The sequence below is a fragment of the Gekko japonicus genome, unplaced genomic scaffold (genome assembly GCF_001447785.1).
Source record: "Gekko japonicus isolate JY-2015 unplaced genomic scaffold, Gekko_japonicus_V1.1 scaffold313, whole genome shotgun sequence".
NCBI classification, from domain to species: domain Eukaryota; kingdom Metazoa; phylum Chordata; class Lepidosauria; order Squamata; family Gekkonidae; genus Gekko; species Gekko japonicus.
The window spans coordinates 277,101-299,637 of NW_015174283.1; the positions used below are offsets into that span (position 1 = coordinate 277,101).

The window sequence follows — 22,537 nt, forward strand, 5'->3', positions numbered from 1 at the left end:
ATTTTAAACATTTCTATGCCACTTTCCTGCTCAAATAGGGTCCCCCAAGGTGGCAAACATTGAAACATTCCAATATTATGGTATTTAAAATAAAGTATGTATATAAAATGATTCTGTAAAAACATATAAACACACAAATATAATATCAAAACTGGAGAGGAGGGCAAGAACAGTTACTGGAGGTATGCCAAACAAAACAAAAGAAGTCTTCACCCGCTGGCAGAAGATACTGATGGGGCAGATGAAGCTCCATGGGGAGGGAGTTCCAAAGTTTTGGTGCCACAACTGAGAAGACCCTTTCTTGGGTTACCACCCGTTTAGCCTCAGTTAAAGCCTCCAAAGATGACTGGAGTAGACAGGTAGGATCATATGGGAGAAGCAGCGCCTTAATGTATGCTGGCCTCAACCCCTTTAGGGCTTTAAAGGTCAGAATTGAGCCCAGAAGCAAACTGGGAGCCAGTGTAGATGGAACAAGACGAGAGTGATACGATCACTACAACCCACTCCAATCAGCATTCTGCACCAACTATAGCTTCTAGACCATCTTCAAGAGAATCTCCCTGCTCTGTTTTTGGAGCTTTTCCCCACACTCCCACACTTTTAGTCCATAAGGACTAGATACCTCATTTTGTTTAATGAAACCCATGAGTTTGTTTATATAGCTATACTCCAAAAAAAAAGTATTCAGGTTCTCGCATGAATTGCATTTTCCCCCCCTTCCCACGAAGATCCATAAAATGCATGTTGCTAGTGTTAAATCTGAGTGATCCTCCCTCACAAAAGCAATTCAACGAGTTTAACACATTCACAGAGGATCCCCCTTCTAACCTTTCCCCCTCCTACACACAATTTAGCAGCTCTTCTGCAGCTGTTTCAGACCTCAACAGCGTGATTTTTGAGAACAAAGTTTCTGTCTTCAGTGTGCTATTTTTATTAACCCATTTCTGTGGTAAGCTTTGTTGACAAAAGACCTGCATGCGGCCCGCTCAAAATGGCAGCTGCACTCTTTCAGATCCGCGGAAGATACACGAGACACATAAGTACTCTTGGGAGATAACTCGCCATATAATTATTTCCACAAGAAATAAGATGGCGAGGAGGTGGATACAAGTTTACAATAAAAAAATATTTCTCTACATTCAACCAGCTCCATACTTGGGAGACGTTCTTGACAAATAACAGATTCCCCACCTCATCCAGGAGGCTGCAGGCAATTCTGGCTGTGAAACTGTGAATATAGCAGTCGGATGTGGGGGTAATGGTGGGGGAAGAGGAGTGGTCTTATGGGATCTGCTTTGAACATGCGAAGGGGGTAACGGTGGTTTCAGAAGGCAAAAAACGTGGAATGAAAAATATATATCAAAAAGTGAATGAATTATGGTCAGAGTTCTACTGCTCTGGAAGGAATGCTTTTTTCCTCTTCAAAGTAAACAGTTGCCCGATCAATCCTGAGGATGGGCAACTTGACTAGTACCTGGATGCGGAAGCCAAGGCCTGGGACTGGCCGGGAAAGTAAGACTCCCTAGTAAGGTGTAGGCAAGCCAGAGGAACGCTGGAACACAGCAAAAGCAATCCAGAGCAGGAGAGGCACAGCCTAGAACCCACGGAGGGAGAGCGGCGGCCTAGTCCCTCAGAGCGCCAGCAAGGTGGGGGAATTGAGCGAGTCAGAGGAGTGGTCCCCACTGCTGCTGCGTCGGTGGGCAGACGAACAGGGCTCTTGAGAGAAGCCAGAACTGGAAGGCGCATCAGGGTCCCCCGGCACCGGGTAGGTGAAGACCAGGCTGGGGGTGAAGGGGGTGAGAGAAGGCGTGGCAATCAGGGTGGGAGTGTGCAGGGCCTCCGGTTCCAGGATACCTGCAGGGGGCAAAGTGATGCAGGGGGGCACCGGTGCAGCTCGCCGGGGGATGCTAGGGCCCGGTGGGGACTCTGGCTTGACCGGGAAGGGGGGAGAGGCAGCTGGCTGGCTTCTTCCCTCTTCGTTGTCCCCCGAGGACTCCTCCGGGACTTTGCAGATGGGGCGGTGGGCCTCCAGGACCAGCTCCAGGCGCTCCTTTTGCTTCTGCAGCTCCGCTATTTCCTTCCGCAGGGTGGACTGCTCTGACTCCAGTTGGTCGGTCTCCTTGGGAGAAACGAATACAAAAATTGAACATCTGGATTAATGGCTGGAGAGCGGGGACCCTGGCTACCGACCAACGCTTAGCTTGGAAGCCTGGGGTCTAGGGGCCATTAAGACATTCATAGGCTGCTCTTTTGGACAAAAGTCCACAAAGAAATGCAAAAAATACTTAAGTGCTCTTTCAAGAAAGCGCCTGAAATTCTGCTTTTGGGACTAAAAATGGAAGAAGTTAACTCGACTAAAAGGACTTTATTCTGGTACCTTATTACAACAGCGAGGATGATTTATGCACAATTTTGGAAGACTGAGAAAGTACCAGAAATCGAAGACTGGATACAAAAAGTTCTGTTCATGGCAGAAATGGATAAAATTACAAAGAAGTTGAATAATCAAGAAGACAACGTGTTTTTTCAAGAATGGAATGACTTTAAAATATATCTGGAAAAGAACTGGGATGTAAAACAAAACTTAATATGTTTAGATCAATATTAAGTCAAATGATGTTATCTTGAGGTTGGATGATAACAAATGATGTGTTAATGATATAATGAAATTTGTAAGAAGGGGGAGAAGCATTGCGGGAAGCCACTGGAGGGAGGGGAGGAAGGGAATGAGGTAAACAATGGACTGAATGATTTAATCTTATATGTTATGTTCCTAAGAAAATAAAAATTTGTTTACCAAAAAAAAAAAAAAGACATTCATAGGCTGAAAGTCATTTTTTTGGGGGGGAAACCATCTATAATAAAAATAAAGCAACCCATCCAGTGAACCTGCCAGTGGATCTCCTGCCCTTCACACAACTGGTAATGCTGCAGTGACAACCAATTGTTGGTTTATTTTTTTTAAAGAAATCCATGGAGGCCATGAGGGAAGCGAGTCAAGGAAAATGCGGGACAGACCGCCATGCGGGCTTCCCACTGCTACTGCAAATGCAGAAATGGAAGGAACGTGGAAGGTCATTGTCACAGATTCCCCCCCCTCCTTTTCTTCCATTAAGCCTTTGGCTCTGCTCCTGCCCAGTCTTCTCTGTCAAAACCATGCACCCTGTAAGCTCTGTGGGGCAGGGACCAGTCTTTCCTCCTTGTGTTAACTCCAGGGTGCCCTGAACATTCTTTGAGGCTCTGCCTGTGCAACATTGGTCATGGCCACCAGCGGTGCCCTCTGCTGCTCTCCAAGTACTGGGGGGTCACTTACTGATTGCAAGGAGTCCGTCAGCTCTTTCCGGCGGTTCCGGCACTTGGCAGCTGCCAGCTTGTTCCTCTCTCGCCGCATCCGGCGGCGCTCCTCCTCTTCTGGTGTCAGCTGTAGAGAGACAACAGCATCAGTCAGCCAAGATGGGTCACAACAGTATTCTCTGCACCCTTTCTTTGCCCCCTTCTGCCACTGTGAGCTGCAAGGCCATTCCCGCTGGGACTCATGGGAATCTTTCTGGCCCAAAGGAGGAGCCAGAGATGGGAACTGAGGTGTAGAGGGTACCAGGGAAGGTTTTCTGGGAGTCAGAGTTTGACTTTTCTTACAAGGCCAGAGCTTGACGTTCAAAGATATATCAAAGCACAAGCACATCAACAGCATCCTTTTCACCAAGCAACCCATATCATTTTGGGAATGGATGGCAGAGCTTTTAGGCCAGAACTTCAAGGTCTGAAAGTATGACTTCAGTAGGTACAGATCTAAGTATATCTTACAGTGCACAGTTAGCCTGGGGAACTCACTGCGTCACTGCATTATAGGACACTGGCTTAGACGTGCATGATTCGAGTCCAGGAGCACCGTAAAGACCAACAAGATTTATTTATTTGTTTGATTTATACCCTGCCTTCCACACCGCAGCAGGCTCAGATTGCCAGGGTATAAGCTTTTGAGAGTCAAAGCTCTATTCTTCAGATATGTGAGATATATGACAACGGGAGATTCGACTCTCAAAAGCTTATACTCTGGATAATTTATAAGAATAATTATCATATGGCCTAGTGTGTAGTATAGCTAGGAGATCTTAAGACTGCCTGGCAGCCAGACGTTCTAGCTCTTTTAGCATTATGCACCACTAGGTGGCGAGCTAGACTTGTTTTTAAAGCAAGAGACGTTTCAGAGGTGGTTTGCCATTGCCTGCCTTTGTGTTATGCCCCTGGTATTCCTTGGAAGTCGTCCATCCAAATGCTAGCCAGCTTAGTTCCCAAGATCTGATGAGATTGGGCTAGCCTGGGTGCTCCTGGACTCAGCCCTTGCTCTTCTGCTGCAGACAAACACAGCGACCCACCCAAGCCTAACTCTGATGTGTTTTGTTAAAGCTCAAACTTATGGATGACAGGTTCACCAACAGCTATGTGGAACCTCCACGTCCAGAGGAAGTATACCACAGAATATCATTTGCAAGGGAATAAATAAGGGACGACTCTTTCCTCCATTCTGGAGAGAACCATCCTGGTCCCAGGTAAAAACAAGTGCTAATGCAGCTGGGGCTAATGGTCAGATCCTGCAGGGCTCCTTACATTCTTAGGATTTCCCCCAAGAGGTCTTTCAGCCATAATACTTTCCACTTTAGAAGTGTAGGAGTAATAGCAATACTGGAGCGGATAGTTCTAAAATAGCCTTATTTAGTCTATCAAAGAGGCCACCTGCCTGGTACTGGAGGACCAAACAATGCTGCTGATGGACACTAGAGGGTGCCATTGCCACACACAAAATAGCCTTGGTCTCTCTCAACAGAAAACGTGTGTGTGTGTGGGGGGGAATGCCAAACAGACTCCTATTCTGGTTTCTGTTTGTTCTCCTGGCAGAGCTCTCATACCTCTAACAGCACAATAACCTGCAGTTCAAAAGTCACTTTTCCAACTGTTACCATAAATATGAACAAATAAATAAATAAATCATGCCACCCGAAAGAGAAACATCTGAATCTGTGCCTGTCTCAAGGCTGAGAGAGTCACAGAAGCCCTACCAGCAGCAAGGAAGTTGGCAACGGCTATATCCAACTGCTATATTCAAACCTTTGGCCCACTGAATCACTTTAGAAATCACTCTTAATTGCAATGGGAGAGCGAAGGCTCCCTGTGCATGCTCAAAGTCTCTCCTCATTGCTCTGCACGCTCCAGGGATTTGGAGGCCTGGCTCAGAGAAAGCCCATTTTTATTTATTTATAGTCCGCCTTTCTCACTGGGATTCAAAGCAGATCGCACAGAGTCAGCCAACAGGGTGGGGGCAGAAAAAAGTAGCACCTTTCGAAAAACTTAAAAGCTACACACATGCACAGAGAGAAAATTAAAACGCTCTTCAACAGCCCTCCCTGGAGTGAAATAATCCCCATCCTTCTCCCCAAATACTCACATGCTCCGAATGCCGCCTCCGGGGTCCCAAGATGGGACCTGTAGTGCGGATCACACCGGGTCGAATTCCAGCCAAAGCAGCAAAGTTGTGTGAACAGCGGTAAGGCCGTGGATACGGGGGGATTCCTGGAGAGGCACCCATAAGTGTGGGCTGGACCATCCACTGGAGATCGTGGCTGGTGGTGACAGTGTTGAGACTCGGGACCAAGCCACCGCTGCTACTGGGTCCTGCCCCCAGATCGGATGGGTACTTCTGCAGGAAGAAACGTGGAGAGTTAGCAACAGCGTTCTTATGTCTGAGCAGAGATAGGCGCACACACGACTATGGCTGCCTGAAAGCCAAGGCCCTCCAAGGCACTCTTGCCCAAACCTGGATAAGCCCAGGCAAGACCGATCTCGTCAAATCTCGGAAGCTAAGCAGGGCCGGCCCTGGCAAGTACTTGGAAGGGCGACCTCCAAGGAATACCAGGGCTGGGACACAGAGACAGACAGTAGTAAGTCACCTCTGTGAAACGTCCAAGCCCCACTAGGGGTTAACAGGAGTCAACCGTGACTTCCAGGCACACACACACACACACACAAGAAAACAACTCAAAAGAAAAGAAAAAGATACTCTTTACACGTTCTCTTTTTTAAAAAATAAATTTATTTAATTATTTTCCATATCAAACAATTACAAAATTATAATCATTTACAACACATTTTGGAGTTAGACATTTTTTTTCAAACCAACTGTCTACTTTCTGCCATCGTTTTTTAAACATATTTTCAGCCTTTCCCGACAAAATCATGTTTACTTTATCCATTTGTTTTATCTCTATAATTTTTGTAATTAATTCTTCTTTACTTGAGATTTTATCTGATTTCCAACGTTTAGCTATCAGAATTCTGGATATAGTAAGAATGTATAATATCAAGCGTGACTCATTATATTTTATCCCTTCTGGTAACATATTTAACAGGTATATTTCTGGGTCCAATGGGAGTTCTATTCCCACTATCTCTATGATTAGTTGTTTTATGGTTTTCCAGAATTTTACTACTTTTTCACACCGCCACCATATGTGACAATATGAACCTCTTTACACGTTCTCTTAACCAGGGTAGCAGTGGAAAGGGCTGCCCCCTACTGAATGTTCTCAGCTCCTTCCTGGCCTTTTGAGCCTTCATATTTTTTCCTTAAAGGAAGAGGCCTGGCCTCTGAGGATAAAATGGAGAAAAAGAAGAATGTTGTGAACTACTTTGGGCCCCCATTGAGGAGAGAGGCGGGGTGCTAATGAAGGAAATAAACCCACAACACTTTCTGAGGAAGACAGAAGGAAAAACACTGGGGGCAGGAGGATTCTACAGAATTGCTCACGGGAATAACGCGGCAGCTTTGGCAGGCTCTGTGCCAGGAGTGCCAAGGCCTGGGTGGCCGGAGAAGCACAGAGCATCTTCCTATTACATCAGACCCATTTAATCAAAGCGATCTTTTAAATGGCTTCACTGCAGCACACCGGCTCTCAGTTTTCCCCAACCCCCCTCCTCCCCCAGTAATATTTGACTTTCTGATGGTTGCAGGAAGTCAACGTTTAAGCACAACCAGTAGCCCCCAACCCACAATGGGCATGGTCACTGCACGGAACTATGGCCGGCTTCGTTGGCCATCAGGATCAGGGAATGCAGAAACAAATGGACACCACTGAGGTGGTTGGCCTGTGGCTGAGCTGTACCACTTCAGCTAGGTTGGGACACATTTCATTCATTCATTCATTCATTTTTATTTATTTATTTAATTCATTGATACCTGGCCTTTCTCCCCAATGGCAGCCCAAAGTCATTCTCCTGCCATCCATTTTATCCTCACAACAACCCTGTGAGGTAGGTTAGGCTGAGAGAGTATGACTGGCCCGAGGTCACGTGGAGCTTCCATGGCATGAGTGGGGATTTGAACCTGGATCTTCTAGGTCCTAGTCCAACACTCTTAATCACTACACTACCTGCTACTTTAATTTCTATAGTAAATAATACTTTAATGTCTATAGTAAATAGCCTCTATATTTGAATCTTTGGTTCTATTTCCCAGGAGGCTTCAGGACACTGCTGGTGCTGTTGCCTTCTGGTACCGATAACCCTGTACATGATTGTTGCCTTCTGGTACCGATAACCAGGGCTCTAGTCGGGGGGGAGCTCTCAGGTACGGAGCTCCGGAAGAGAACCTCTAGGGGGCGGGGCTGTCACGTGGTGAAGCCCCGCCCCCTTCTTTACCCCGCCCTCTGCTTCGATCCTCATTCCGTTTGGGAATGAGGATGAAGCAGGAGGGTAAGTAGCCGGGCCTTCTGACACACTTCCGGTGATGTCAGGGGGTGTGGCCTTCTGTCACTTCCGGTGATGTCAGGGGGCGTGGCATATGCAAATAAGTTATGCTAATGAGTTATGCTAATGAGCTCCGGCAGCTCTTTTTCTACAACAAGACCCCTGCCGATAACCCTGTACATGATTCTTGCCTTAGGGGGTGTTTATACATTCCAAGAGTTAGTGGTGTCACTATCAAAGTTTAAATAGATAGGGTATCAGAACATAACAGAAGCCAATGTTGGATCAGGCCAATGGCCCACCCAGTCAAACACTCTGTCACACAGTGGCCAAAAATACCAGGTGCCATCAGGAGGTCCCCCAGTGGGGCCAGCACTCCAGAAGCCCACCCACTGTGGCCCCCCAAGCACCAAGGATACAGTGCATTACTTGCCCCAGACCAAGCCCCAGACCTTGTGGCTAATAGCCACAGATGGACCTCTGCTCCATATGCTTATCCAATTCTCTCTTGAAGCCAATCATGCTTATTTTATTTATTTATTTATTTACTTATTAAATTAGATTTGCTAGGCCACCCTTCCCTACAAGTAGGGCTCAGGGCAGCTTACAGCAGAGTAATAACAAAATTCTTGGTTTAAAACAACATTAAAACCATCAAAAACAGATCAATAAATAGAAACAGTGGCTTGTAGCTGCCGCCACCTCCTGTTGCAGTGAACCTGACTTTCCTTGATTTTACGAGAGTTTCCTGATCTCAGAGACAGAAAGAAGTGGAGGGATTTGGGTTGGTTCATCGGGTCAGTTCGAATCAGTTCTAGTTTGGCCTGCGTCACATTCATGGTAGACCTACATGACAGGTACGTCAGTAGGTACGTTAGCAGCTATGGGTCCAAGAAAAATATATACCTCTGGTTTACTAATGGTCAGGGCTGCTCATTACTGCCAAAGGGCCTTGATGCCGTAGCCAGAATATATTCCTTATTTGTCTGGGTGTCCACTGTACAGTGAATTATAAGTACTGAATTAAGAATTATGAGTCAATTTTGTATGCTGCATACCAGATTCTTGTATGTTTGGAAGGTTTTACATTTTGGGTTTGAGGTTCAATAAATAAGAGGTCTGTTTCTTTTAAACAAATAACGGTCTCTCTTTCTTGATGCAACTCAGATCTCTGCCAGTTTCTCTCCCTCCCCAGTGATCACAGTGGGGACGGGAGTCCATGAGAAGGTTTCTCCACTCCTAGTTTCCCCAACAATACACAAGGCCGTTCCTTGTATGTAAAAAACCTGGCATGTCAGACAAAAGGTTAAGGCTGGAACTGTCCAATAGCATGCTAATCTTCTGCACATGGGGAACTTTCCCTTGTATGAAGGAAAAGTCCTGTCCAGATGCAGGTAGATCATCTCAATTAGCAGACAGCTAGAAGGGCTAGCAGAGGAAAGAAGGAAAGCGAAAGGCAAAGGCAAAAAGGAAAGATTTACCCAACTGAATGCAGACTTCCAGAGAACAGCAAGGAGAGATAAGGAGCTCTTCCTGAATGAACAATGCAAAGTAATAGAGGAAAACAATAGAATGGGAAGGACTAGAGATCTCTTCAAGAAAATTGGAGAAATCAAGGGAGCGTTCCATGCAAAGCTGGCCACGATAAAGGACAAAAACGGTAGGGACCTAACAGAAGCAGAAGAGATTAGGAAAAGATGGCAAGAATACACAGACCTATACAAGAAAGACCTTGATGTCCTCAACAACCACGACGGTATAATCACTGACCTTGAGCCAGACATCCTGGAATGTGCAAGTAAATGGGCCTTAGAAAGCATTACTAACAACAAATCTAGTGGAGGTGACAGTATCCCAGCTGAGCTATTCAAAGTCTTTAAAGATGATGCTGTTAAAGTGCTGCACTCAATTTGCCAGCAAATTTGGAAAACACAACAGTGGCCACAGGACTGGAAAAGGTCAGTATACATTCCAATACCAAAGAAGGGCAATGCCAAGGAATGTTCAAACTATCGCACAATTGCACTCATATCACACGCTAGCAAGGTCATGCTCAAGATCCTACAAGCTAGGCTTCAACAGTACGTGGATAGAGAACTGCCAGAAGTACAAGCTGGGTTTCGAAGAGGTAGAGGAACTAGAGATCAAATTGCCAACATTAGCTGGATTATGGAGAAAGCAAGAGAGTACCAGAAAAACATCTGCTTCATTCAGATATGCAGAAGATACTACTCTAATGGCAGAAAGTGAAGAGGACCTAAAGAGCCTCTTGCTTAGAGTGAAAGAGGAGAGCGCAAAAGTGGGCTTGAAGCTCAACATCAAAAAAACTAAGATCATGGCATCCGGCCCCATCACTCCTTGGCAAATAGAAGGGAAAGTCATGGAAGTAGCTGGAGATGCCAAGGACTGAACCTGCAACCTTCGGCATGCTCCACCCTTCAAATTGCCCAGGGAATTCCCCCGACCAAGTGACATTCAAATGAACTAGAGCTGTGCAACAGTGTGGGAAATCTTTTATGCCCCTCCCATTCATTTAAGTTGAATTAATAATAAATAAATAAATAAATAAACATCCAAAGAGCTGTTGGATCAAACCATCGGTCCACCCAGTCCTACATCCTGTATCCAGAGTGGCCAGTCAGATGCCCCTGGGAAGCCCACCATCAGGGCAAGGAGGCACAAGCCATTTCCTGTAGCTGCCCACCCCAACAACTGTATTTGTGGTACACTGTTTCTGTGCATGGAGGTTCCACTTAGCCATCAGCCATTTCAAAAAGGCTTGTGAATGAGAGCTTTGGGGATTGGAACCTGCATTGATTGTAGAAAGAGGAAGGAGCCATTTAGATTTTCCATCCTGAGCACTAATATGTCTTGGATCAAGCCTGCCTGTGGTTGGAAAGAACACTCTTGACACGCTCAGAAATATGGTCAGTTCCGGGGCGGAGTTCGGGGATTGAACTCAGCATATTGGATAATTTGTTTATTCTTTTATACCCCACCTTTCCTCTTGGCACAACCCACAATTGAAGTTAAGATTCACAAGAGAGACGAAAAGCAGCCTTCTGGCTGCGTTACACACCCCATGCCCTCTTTGCACTCCTTGACCTAATTCTCAGGTAGCCTCTGCCTTACCCCCAAGCTTCCTGGCACACCTTGAAAGAGTCACACCCTGGCCAGCTGTGTGGGCGCTTGCGTCACTTTAACCTACCCGCTGGGCGAGGCATTCAAACAAGCACAGAACTGACCTGCTGCCTGGGAGAGATTAACAGATGCTCCCGGCCAGGTAGGACTGAGACAGTTCCAAATACACCCCCGCCCCCATACCAGCCCCTTGCACCATCCACTATAGCCTGATGCAGGCTGGCAGCTCAAACTCCTGGGTTCTCTTGCCAGGGTGGGGGAGGCAATCCAGAGAACATAACATAAGAACATAAGAGACACCAATGTTGGATCAGGCCAAAGGCCCATCTAGTCCAACACTCTGTCACACAGTGGCCAAAAATACCAGGTGCCATCAGGAGGTCCACCAGTGGGGCCAGGACATTAGAAGCGATTAGAGCAAGTGGAATCTAGCGGTTAACCTGGGGGGGGGGGAGTAGTCTGAGAGAGAGAAGATTTTATTGTATTTAGCCATAGGCCATTACAAACCACAGACAGAGAAGAACACAATAAAACGTAAAAATTGTATAAAATAAGATACAGTCCAACATTATAAATCCATAAAACCAAGGTTATGAACAGTTAATTAATTCACAACATACCCACTAAAATCAGTAGGGGGGGAGTAGTCATAATTGCCACCCGCCAAAAAGGCAACCCAAGTAAGTTCCCTTGCAGGCTACACCAGATTCCCCAAGAAAGTTTGGGGTTTTTTTTTGGTGGGGCTGGGCTCCAGGTTTAGTGGGTGACAGAGATCAACGTTAAATTATGAACAACATGGGGAAAGTAAGTAGATGGCAAGAATCTTCATCGGTAGTAAAGTCAGGACTATTTTTTTTAAAAAAGTATGATTTCATACAATTTACGTATACTCCACCAACAGGATTCCTTGCCCCCAAGAGGTGGTGATTTGGCTTTTAGTTGAGACACCAATCTCGTCAGATCTCAGAAGCGAAGCAAAGTCGGCCCTGGTTAGTCCTTGGATGGGAGACCACCAAAGAAGTCCAGGGTTACTAGGCAGAGGCAGGCCATGGCAAACCACCTCTGAACACCTCTTGCCTTGAAAACCCCACGAGGGGTCGCCAAAAGTGTGACTTGAGGCACTTTTATCACCATAAGCCATGAAGCCATCTGGAACCCCCTCTGCCTTGCTTGGGGCGATCACAGGAGAAGGCTGCCCCCCCCGCCCCGCCCCTTGCTGGTGGATTTCCAGCATTCCACTTCCAGCAGTGCCCAATCAGAGTAGGTAGACCTGATCCAGGAGAGGTAGCTCCGCTGTTCTTAAGGATCGTCTGAGGTTTGCAGGGGAAGCAAAACGTTTAATGCCTGTTTATAAAGCAGGTTTCCAGTACAGAGAGTATAATCTGGTGGTTGAGGAGATAAAACTCAGGTTTAACTCTAATCTCTACTAAATGGATGGATTCCCACTCGCTATCAGGGTCAATATGCCCTCCCCACAACAATATGGAAGCCTCCCTTACAGGGTTGTTGTAAGGATGGCCAAGGCAGGACACAGGAAATACTTTGAATATTTGAGATCCGCCTTTTAAATACCAAGCCCTTATCATCATTAGGTATTCAAAACACTTCATCTGCATCTCATTCATCCTCACAACAGCCCTGCAGGGAAAGGCTGGGTTCCCAGGGTTGTGTCACAGGAAGGCAGATGATGAGAAATCTGAGCTGGCATTGGAACTGGATCCAAGGGAAAGAGGAGGGGCACCGCACCCTCCCTGTCTGCGGAGAGTGTGACTCTCCTTGGACTGACGACTGTTCTGATGAGTCACCTTGTTATGACACAGCAGAAGATGACACAGCATAAAAGTCATAGCCCCTCCCATCCTGCCACGGACAGATGACCCAGGTGTAAGGAGGGGGGAGTCACCCAACAGGGAAATCTCCCACCCCACCCCCCTTAGCGCAGAGACCTGACAGGTTAGGGGAGTTCAATGGACAGTATGTGACCACAGAGTTCTCTTAATGTCTCTTGAAAAAATGAATGGGGGGGATGTTTCTTGGGGAAAAATTTTTTGCAATTGAAAAGGTGCAGAAAATGGAAACATGCAGAAGAGCATTTTAAAAAGTCCCAGTCACCCAGATAAAATTGATGGGGGGGGGACAGATGAGAGGGAGAACAAAAAGAGCATAGGAGCCAGTTTCATTTCTTTTAGAAGAGGAGGAAGAAGAGGAAGAAGAGGAGGAAGAAGAGGAAGGAGGAGGAGGAGATTGGATTTATACCCCACCCTTCACTACCCAAAGGTGTCTCAGAACGGCTTACAAACTCCTTTCCCTTCCCCTCCCCTCCCCTCCCCACAACAGACACCCTGTGAGGTAGGCGGGGCTCAGAGAGCTCCTGACAGATACTGCTCTTTTTCAAGAACAGCTCTTATCAGAACTACAGCTTGCCCAAGGCCATCCAGCCAGGTGCAAGTGGACGAGTGGGGAATCAAAACCAGTTCTCCCAGATTAGAGTCCGGGCACTTAACCACTACACCAAACTGGCTCTGTTTGGAACAATCCCCCCTGCCCCAGTTGAGACAGAAGGCAAAGGCCAAATGGGCCCTCTCCCCCAACTAACATATGGTCTTTTGTAGCAACCCAGTTTATTTCTGGATGCAAAGGTAACTTATGGAACTCACTGCCACAAGGTGAGATAGCCACTGGTTTAGACCTCTTTAAAAGGAGATTGGGCAGCATTCATGGAGGACAGCTATTATCCATGACAGCAAAATGGAACCTCCATGGCCAGAGACAGCCCATGAGGGGGCGAACAATACACAGGGGCTTCCCAGAAGCACCTGGCTGACCACCAGTGAGAACAAGGCGCTGGGCTACAGGCACCCTTGCTGTAATCCAGCAGAGCTTTTCTGCTTTGTAATTCTTCTGAGGGAGAAGAGAAAAAACCCACCTTCCTATGCCTGTGATATCCCCAAGCCTTCAATATCCTATATGGCTTTTAAGAGGAGGAAGATCCTCAGAACCAAACAACCACATTGTATAGTGGTTAGAACAGTGGCTCTTCCCCTTTAACCCACTCCCGCCCACCACCAGGTACATGACATTATCAAACCGCTCTCCAAGTCGCACGTTTTAAAAATCACAACATGAAAGCAGCACCCCAGGCAAGACCATTTTATTTCTACAGGTACACTTAAGATCTCAGACATACATTCGGACATACCTGCTGGCCACCAGCCAACTTCATCAGGCTCCCTTTGATTCCTGTTTGCGGTGTGCCCCTCTTTAAGGGCCAGTGGCAGTCATCTGGGATGTTATCCTCCGATTGGGGTGATCAGCATTAGGCAGCGCTCTTCCTCTGGCTGCCAGAAGCTATGGAAAGCGAGGATGGGGGGGGGGGGGGACCAAATGCTCCCCATTTGCCCCAAAACCTTTGAATGCCCCCCAACATCATTCCAGAGGTATGAAAAAGAGAGGGAGGGCGGCAGGCTGTTCTGGCTGATGTAATATCCCCCACAAGTTGGGTCAAACATCTCATACATTCTTTACACTGACCAAGAACACTTCAAATTCCATCTTGCGTACATAAACGCTGGTTTTCGCCACCCAGATCTAACAGCTAGACACCACTTCCCTGGAGAAGTAAAAGGGCAGCTCTTGAGGGTCCTCAAGCCCCCTCCCCCTTATTCAAAAAAATAGGGGTGGGGCTCCAGAGGCCTGCTGCCCAGAGTCTCCTGCCACTAGCTCCCTTCTCATTGTACCCTGAGCATCTTGCTTTTTTTTTTACACATATTTGAAAACACCCCAAAGTTAACTGAAACTCTCTTTAAATCTCTGTTCTGCCACAAGTGTGCTAGGCGATGCATAAAGTTACACAATCAAGTGAGTTTATAATTAGGAGTAAACTTATGTGAGCTCTCTTGCTGCCTCCCCCATTGCTCCACTTCCAAAGAACACACATTCCTTCTAACCACTAGACTCTGCTCCCTTCCCAGCACTCACGGTCCAGAGGGTCCAGCTGTCCTACGGCACAAGGGCTCCTAGCCCCCTACATTTACTGATCTGCTCCTACACAAGGCAGACCTGGAATACTATCGCCTCCTTCTGGCCAGCATTGGTATTACTCTAATAGCCCGCTTCCCAAGGAAACGGTTTTTACCTACAATGTGCACTATAGGCCCCCCACCAAAGTCTGTAGCATAGTTTTTGTCACTGTGCGTACCCTGCCTCCATTTAGTCTGACATGTGGAAACCTCTTCCCAAAATCAGGGCATACAGCAAGGGATGACTGTGTCTCTGAGCATGTACAGAATATTATTTTAAAATGCTGCTGTGCTGTAATAAAAAGTCTTTCATAACTGAGAGATAATGATGTAAAAGGACAAGCGTAGAAAAGACAGAACAGGGACAGACTGGCATATTTAGATAGGTCAGTGTATGTCACAGACATGAAGAGTCATAGAGTTTTACAGAAATCCAAATGGCATTCAACAACAATCTCTTTTAAAATTCAGTTGTAAATAGATTACACATTTCCTACCCTGCTGATTCATCCCCCCTCCGAGTAGAGAGAAGGGCTCTTGGAAGAAATAACGGGGTTTCCCGTAAACCCCAGCACCTGTTTAAAAGTTAACCATTTCCTCCCAGATGTAAAAAAACAACACACCAACCTAGATACCTAACTCTGGAAATATTAATTTATTCCATTACCATCCTTCCCTCAAAAATAAAAGTAGCAGAGCTGGGTCGGGGCGACAGCTCACCCCAAGACGTAGATTCAGCACCACAGCGAGCATCTCGGGAGGACACATGAGGGGGGGGGGCGTGTGTAAAGAGAAAAGAAACGCTGGGAAGCAGACGAAAGTGCGTCTGAGCATGTACAGAGGGCGCCTGAGGTAAAAGCGACAGGCGGGGCGGGTTGAGCTTCTAAGCAGCCTTAGATCTTCGGTCCCTCTTATTTTAGGAAAGAGAACGGAACGACCCCCCACCCACCCCTATTTACCTGTTGCGAGGCTGGGCGCAAGGTGGGTGCGGGGCTCTGTAAGCGCGGCCGAGGAGCTCCGGGAGCGGGTGGCCTTCCCACTCCGTACTCCTTGAACATCTCTGCCCGGGCTCAGCCCAGTCAACTGACTCTCCGCCGTCTGGAGCAGCGCTTTCAGCGCGCCTAGATTTTATGAATGGGAACTCCCAAGCATGTTCCTAGTACTTTTGCTTCGGGGAAGGGGGGGGGGAGAAGCGATTTCCACGCTTCCACTCAGCGAGCTGCTTTGAATGGGAAATCCCGCCCCCAAGACTCCAGCGCATGAGCTGGCCTGTAAAGTATATAACACCCCCAACCACACAGATACAGAAGCACCGACGGAGCTTTTCATCAGACAGGACGGAGCAAGCGAAGAAACCGCTGTCCTCAGTAAAGCCGCGCTTGGTTCATTCCCTGCATGAGTCACGGGACTATGACGTAGATGCCCTAAAATGGCATGATTGATTCCTGTTCGGCCCGCCGAGAAAAGGATTCCTCGTTTGATTAGGGTTTCACCTGCGTGATAGAAACCCAGATTTCCACCCCGAAAGCGGCTGGAAATATGACGCCGATCGAGCAGAGGGACCTTTTCCCCCTGGAATATCTGCTTCCCCGAAGACCTTTCTCCGGGGCGGGGCTTGTTGGGTTTACGCCACGTCGAGGACGAGGCACTCTGCACATGCTCGGGAGCGCTTGTAGGGAACTGGATCGTAACCTTGAAATACCGGTGCCGGGAGGGAGAGAAACAGCCGGTGATGACAGAGGGGAAAAGCATTAGGGGGAAACCGATAGAATCTCCTCCCCGCCGCCGCGGCTTTCCGAGCACGTGCTCATTCTACCGGTTCAGGCCGGTCCAGATGGTGTCCCACATTCTTCACGGGGTGACTCACACCCTCGTGGGCAGCAGGGAAATCCCCGGCTGTTCCCCAGTGGGAACTGGTCCAAATTGTAAACCTAGATAGAGCCACGCTCCTGGCCCGACGCCATTTGGGGGGGGGGGTCACTCCCCAAAGCGGCAACGGGATGAGAGCTGTAGAGAACACCTGCCCGAGATTCCTGAGGTCTTTTAAGCACTAGAAAGGAGAATCCGGACTCCTGGATCCCTTCCCCATCTCTTGAAGGTTGGGGGGGGGGGTGGTCAAAAAGCCTAGGAAAAAGCTATGAACCAAGACCTTTGGGATCACCAAATGAAAAGTTCTAGTTATTGTAACTGGAGCCCCAAGTTCTTTGGTTGGGTTGCCACTTGCTTTCTTTTAGCTCAGCTCTGACAACAGCTCAACAGGTGAAGCTTTTCCTCACAGTGACAAGTGGTGTGAAAAACCTTCATGTGCTAAGTCTGTGTCTGAGACTATTGTTAAAAGCACAAGAGAGTGGTACATAAAGTTGGCAACCCTGTACCTTTCTGGGGTGTGTGGGGTTCATTGGGTTGGGAGCTGCTAGAATCCACAGTCAAAGTTCTTATCTTCTTGGGGGGGAAGACGGTGTCTGCCACTAATGGGGGGGGCCCTGGAAATCTGGGTACCTTCTCCATCTCTAGGAAGAAGTCTAACCTGAATGCGGAGCGTGAATAATCTGAAAGTGATGACCCAACGACAGAAGTAAGCAATGCTCCCTCTAAACTGCGGAGTCTTGGGAGCAAAAATTCTACTTTGTGAGCTACTGGCATTAAAGCTGTGAGGAGCATAAATTTGTTTGCTCTGGAGCCATCCTTCCTGAGCTAAGACAAAAATATGTGAGCTGGAGGCTAAAAAACTGTGAGCTAGCTCACACTAACTCAGCTTAGAGGGAACACTGGCAGTAAGCCATGAAAAAATGACAGGAAAAATTAATTATTGCTTTAATCCATAACCAGTAACAATTTTAGTACACAGCTTTAGAGGATTCAAAGCATTTCACCTATGTTCTCAGTAAACCTTACAACAGTCTTACAAGGTAGGTCAGCAGTATGATGTTCCCCATATTGCAGGTGGGGGGGCTAAAGTGTAGGGCAAGGGGTGTGTCTGAGACCACCTACGGAGCTCACAGGAGAGACAAGATGCCAAGCAAAACTAACCTTCTTCTTTTCTCACTCTCTTAGCCTCTGCGACAAATGTCATATTCTTTAGTCACCCTCCAAATGTGTTGATGGAGAAATAGAGAGAGGATGATGACCGTCAGGTTTCAGTACTTTCTTTCTCTTGTCCTTTGGCCCCAAGAAACAGGAACAGAAAGTGATTCAAAAGGAAACTGACTGTTCTCTAATCAGAGAAAGTCAACAGCAGCAAGATGGAAATCAGCTCCAGCGTCCTGCAAATGGACATGAAAGCAATGTCTTCTGTTTGATAAAGGGAGAGTCAGTTTTTTCAAACTGTTTCCCCATGCCTAGAAAATATCAAGTACTGAGGAACAGAGTACCTCTGGGCATGTGCAGATAAACTTTCCCACATCCCTGAGTAATCATAGTTAACCATCATGGGTTGTGTGGGTCTTTTGGCTCAGAGTGTAGGTTTCCCATTTTAGAAAGTAACTACAGGGTACAATAATTTGTACTGCTTACATAACATTTTTAACATTTCTGTCTAGTTTGAAAGGTACTTATTCCCATTTTACAGAGGAAGAAGCAACAGGCAGGGATGCCAGTAGTGGGATTATAATCCCAACCTGCCTCCTGTACAGAAACACCCAATACACTAAAAGAGAAAAGAAGCCAAGAAAACTATATAATGTTGCTCCTCATAACAATTATGGACTCCACTGCTCTGAAAATCCCCAGGGCAGGGCAGAGGGAACTCCCTGAAATTCTTTTGGAACTTCAGGGGTTAATAAGCATCTGAGATCCGGCAGGATGTGAGGCACACCAAAAGGATTCTGGTGACTCACTTTGGAGGAAGGGGGGGGGGGTTAAGCCTGCATGGCCATGGCTTGCCCCCAAATCCTGCACAGCTCTTGAGAGCACCTATACACAGGGTTAATAGGATGTATTCAGATTGATAGAGACAGACTGGGGCCTTGACTGAACGAAAAGGAAAGGATGGGCGACAGGGATGAGGGTAAGAATTGCTGGTTAGCGGAGCAGCCTGGGGTTCCCTTGCTCTGGAATCTCTCAGAGCAGTTCCTGTGGTCCCCCATCCAGGCTGAATATGGCCATGACCAGTATTCCCTCTAAGCTGAGTTAGTGTGAGCTAGCTCACAGTTTTTTAGCCTCCAGCTCACAGATTTTTGTCTTAGCTCAGGAAGGATGGCTCCAGAGCAAACTGATTTATGCAGTAGCCAAATTGCTGGCTCACAACTTTAAAGCCAGTAACTCACAAAGCGGAATTTTTGCTCACAAGACTGCACAGCTTAGAGGGAACATTGGCCATGACCCCTCAGAATATAGGAAAGGCAGGAATGTAAAATAATAACCCACTGGACTATACTGGTCTCAGCTGGAAATCTATTGCTGGAAATCTATCATGCAATATGAATCGGAATCTCACATGTAACATTACCAGATTTATTTGCAATAAGCCATAGAGTAACTGGTCATCCGTAATGAATAGAACGAGTACAGTGAAATATCCAGAATAATACATGACAGATCATTCACAGTTAACTTAACAGGAACAGGATCGTATGCTGAGATCTGGAGTAGAAAAAGTTCATTTCAGTATCCTTCTGATACCTTCTCCAAACTGAATGAGGAATGTAAGACCATGGGCATAGAATCATAATAACAGTAATCACAGAAGTCGTAATGATGCCAGACTGAAGAAAAGTTCTCTCCTCCTCATGATCTTGTGGATGCAAAGGTCGAAAGCAGTCATTAAAAGCATTACATTGTCAACTCAACAGCATTTCCTCTCTAAGTAAAAAAGCAAAATCTGAATATTGGGTCCACTGCAAAAGAATGCTCCTGTTTTCCCATGCAAGGTTTATGTGCTCTGCAGAAGAGCTGTGCAAGTCTCAGGAGCACATGAGGCTTCTTTGTCCTGAGTCAGATGCTTGATCTGTCAACGTCAGCATTGTCTGCTTCTGACAGGCAACATACCTCTGCTGTCCCAGACAGAGGTCTTTCACATCACCTCATACCTGATCCTTTGGAGTTGCTGGGGACTGAACCTGGGACCTTCTGCATGCCAAGCAGAGGCTCTACCACTGAGCCACGGCCCCATAAAATAAACAGGGTATAATGCAGACTTCTGCCAGAGGTTCTTCCAAAGTAGTTACCTTTGCAGAAGTGTGAAACTCGGGAAACTTGTGGCACCTGAAAGACCAACAAATATTTATTCTAGCACCAGTTTTTGTGGACTAGAACTTGCTTTGTCAGATTCATGTAGCAGGCCCTCTCTTGGTAGATGCTGATAACTATTTCCATCCAATCAAGTGGGCTCATGAAACCCTAGGCCAGACTGAAATCTTGTTTGTCTTTAAGGTGGAACAAGATTCCTGTTTATTTTTGCTGCAACCACCAGCCTGACTACCTCTCTGGAATATGTTCTCAAGAGACTCACCAAAGTCCTTCACCATCTTCTGGCACCTTTTGTTCTAGGGGTCCCCCACCTTTTTGAACCTGTGGGCACATTTGGAATTCTGAGATAGCATGGTGGACACAGCAACAAAACGGCTGCCACAAAATGGTGGCTGCAGGAGGCAGAGCCAGCCACAGCTAAACTGCAGTCACACACTGTAGATCCTTGTGCTGTGGTGCCAGCTGCTGCCAAAGAAACATTTTTTAAAAATCTGCACAGCCAATCAGATTTTCAATCAGAAGCCTTGCTAGGCAAAAGCCCTCCCTGTTCCCAGCCCACTTCCTGAAAAGCCAGAAAAGGTGTTGGTGGGTGCCATGATTGGGAACATCGGGGACCCCTGATCTAACCATTCACAAATGTTTAAAAACCCTCCTTTCAAGAGAGCTGACGAAAAGCTATCTGGAACAGAAGTACCTTTGTCAGTGGTTCCTTATTTTGAGATTTTGGGTGGGAAGACAGTTGCTATAGCTGTTTTTTTTAAACTAAATGTATTCTTTCCTTCCCTTTGGCTCCATGTCCAGAGATGGAGATACACACAGGGAGAGAACAGACAAAAAAAAAAGAGCATTCCGAAGGGAGTGCAGATCTTTGAGAGAAAAGTTGCAGGCCTAGCTCACGGATTTCATTCTCCCCTCCACTGACTGTGTGAGGCAAAGCAAGAGACCCACTGTCAGGCATCAGGAGTCACACGTGGAAGCCAGCAGGGTTCCTATGGCGGCAGCCCAAGAGCTAAGTGAGAGGCGCTGTCATGAGAAGTGAGGCCTCCCTATAGTTTTCAGGTTAGTCATCCTTCCACTTCCTCCCAGAGTTTAACTCACGTTTCAAGGATGTCGCTTGGATCTTGGCCTGTTCCCTCAAATGCATGTCTGTGGCACGCTACAGTTGAAAGAGCAGGAAGAGAGATCTGGGCGGGGAGGTTGCAGAGAGGGAATGGGCCACTTGAAACAGACGATCTTCAACAGAGCCTCAGTTTCCCACACACACACACACTTGCTGCTTTCTTCCACACTGTGCAATGGATACTAGGCCTTGCGTCAAGAGGGATGGGACACAGGCAGTGTTCCCTCTAAGCTGAGTTAGTGTGAGCTAGCTCACAATTTTTTAGCCTCTGGCTCACACTTTTTTGTCCTAGCTCAGGGAGGAGGGCTCCAGAGCAAACTAATTTATGCAGTAGCCAAATCGCTCGCTCACAACTTAAATGCCAGCAGCTCACAAAGTAGAATTTTTGCTCACAAGACTGCACAGCTTAGAGGGAACATTGGACACAGGCTACCCCTTTCCGCTCATGCTATCGGGCAAATTGTTAGTCTCTATTTCCATGGAAGTGACTTGCCCCATGATCAGAATTAATCAGAACTACATGATTAAATCATCCAGCCTAGCATAGTGGCTACAGAAGAAATCGGCCAGATGGAAAGGTCACAAGCAAGGCATGAAGATGTTTGTCTTCCTCTTTGGTTCTAATTGTTAGTCAAAGATATACTGCCTCTAAACATGGAGGTTCCATTTAATGACTGGTTGTTGATAGACCCGTCCTCTGGGAATGTGCATCATCCTTTTTTTTTAAAAAAGCGCCATTTCAGCTACAGGCCATCACAGACTGAGGCAGTGAATGCCATAAGTTAACAACACTGTTTTGACTATTCTGAACCCACCACAAAATCAGCAACACTGGAGGACTAACAATAAGAACATAAGAGAAGCCAATGTGGGATCAGGCCAGTGGCCCATCCAGTCCAACAGTCTGTCACACAGTGGCCAAAAATACCAGGGGCCACCAGGAGGTCCAGCAGTGGGACCAGGACACTAGAAGCCCTCCCACTGTTGCCCCCCCCCAAGCACCAAGAATACAGAGCATCATTTGCCCCAGTCTGAGAGTTCCTATCTATACCTTGTGGCTAATAGCCACTGATGGACCTCTGCTCCATATGTTTATCCAATACCCTCCTGAAGCCATCCATACTTGTACCCGCCGCCACCTCCTGTAGCAGTGAATTCCATGTGTTAATCACTCTTTCGGTGAAGAAGTACTTCCTTTTATCCGTTCTAACCCGACCGCTCAGCAATTTCATTGAGTGCCCATGAGTTCTTGTATTGTAAGAAAGGGAGAAAAGTACTTCTTCCTCTACCTGCTCTATCCCATGCATAATCTTATAAACCTCGATCATGT

The 22,537-nt window shown here is 46.9% G+C and overlaps 1 protein-coding gene across 1 annotated transcript; it reads right to left on the reverse strand.

The window, feature by feature from the left end:
- Positions 1-1,592: 1,592 nt before the first annotated feature.
- On the reverse strand, positions 1,593-16,008 carry FOSL1 (FOS like antigen 1). The gene is made up of 4 exons (XM_015423925.1): positions 15,860-16,008; positions 5,444-5,695; positions 3,314-3,421; positions 1,593-2,119 (listed from the first exon to the last, which is right to left on the reverse strand). Exons 1-4 carry the CDS (start codon positions 15,956-15,958, stop codon positions 1,631-1,633), a joined length of 948 nt encoding a protein of 315 aa, XP_015279411.1. The 5' UTR covers positions 15,959-16,008; the 3' UTR covers positions 1,593-1,630.
- Between the last annotated feature and the right edge of the window lie 6,529 nt (positions 16,009-22,537).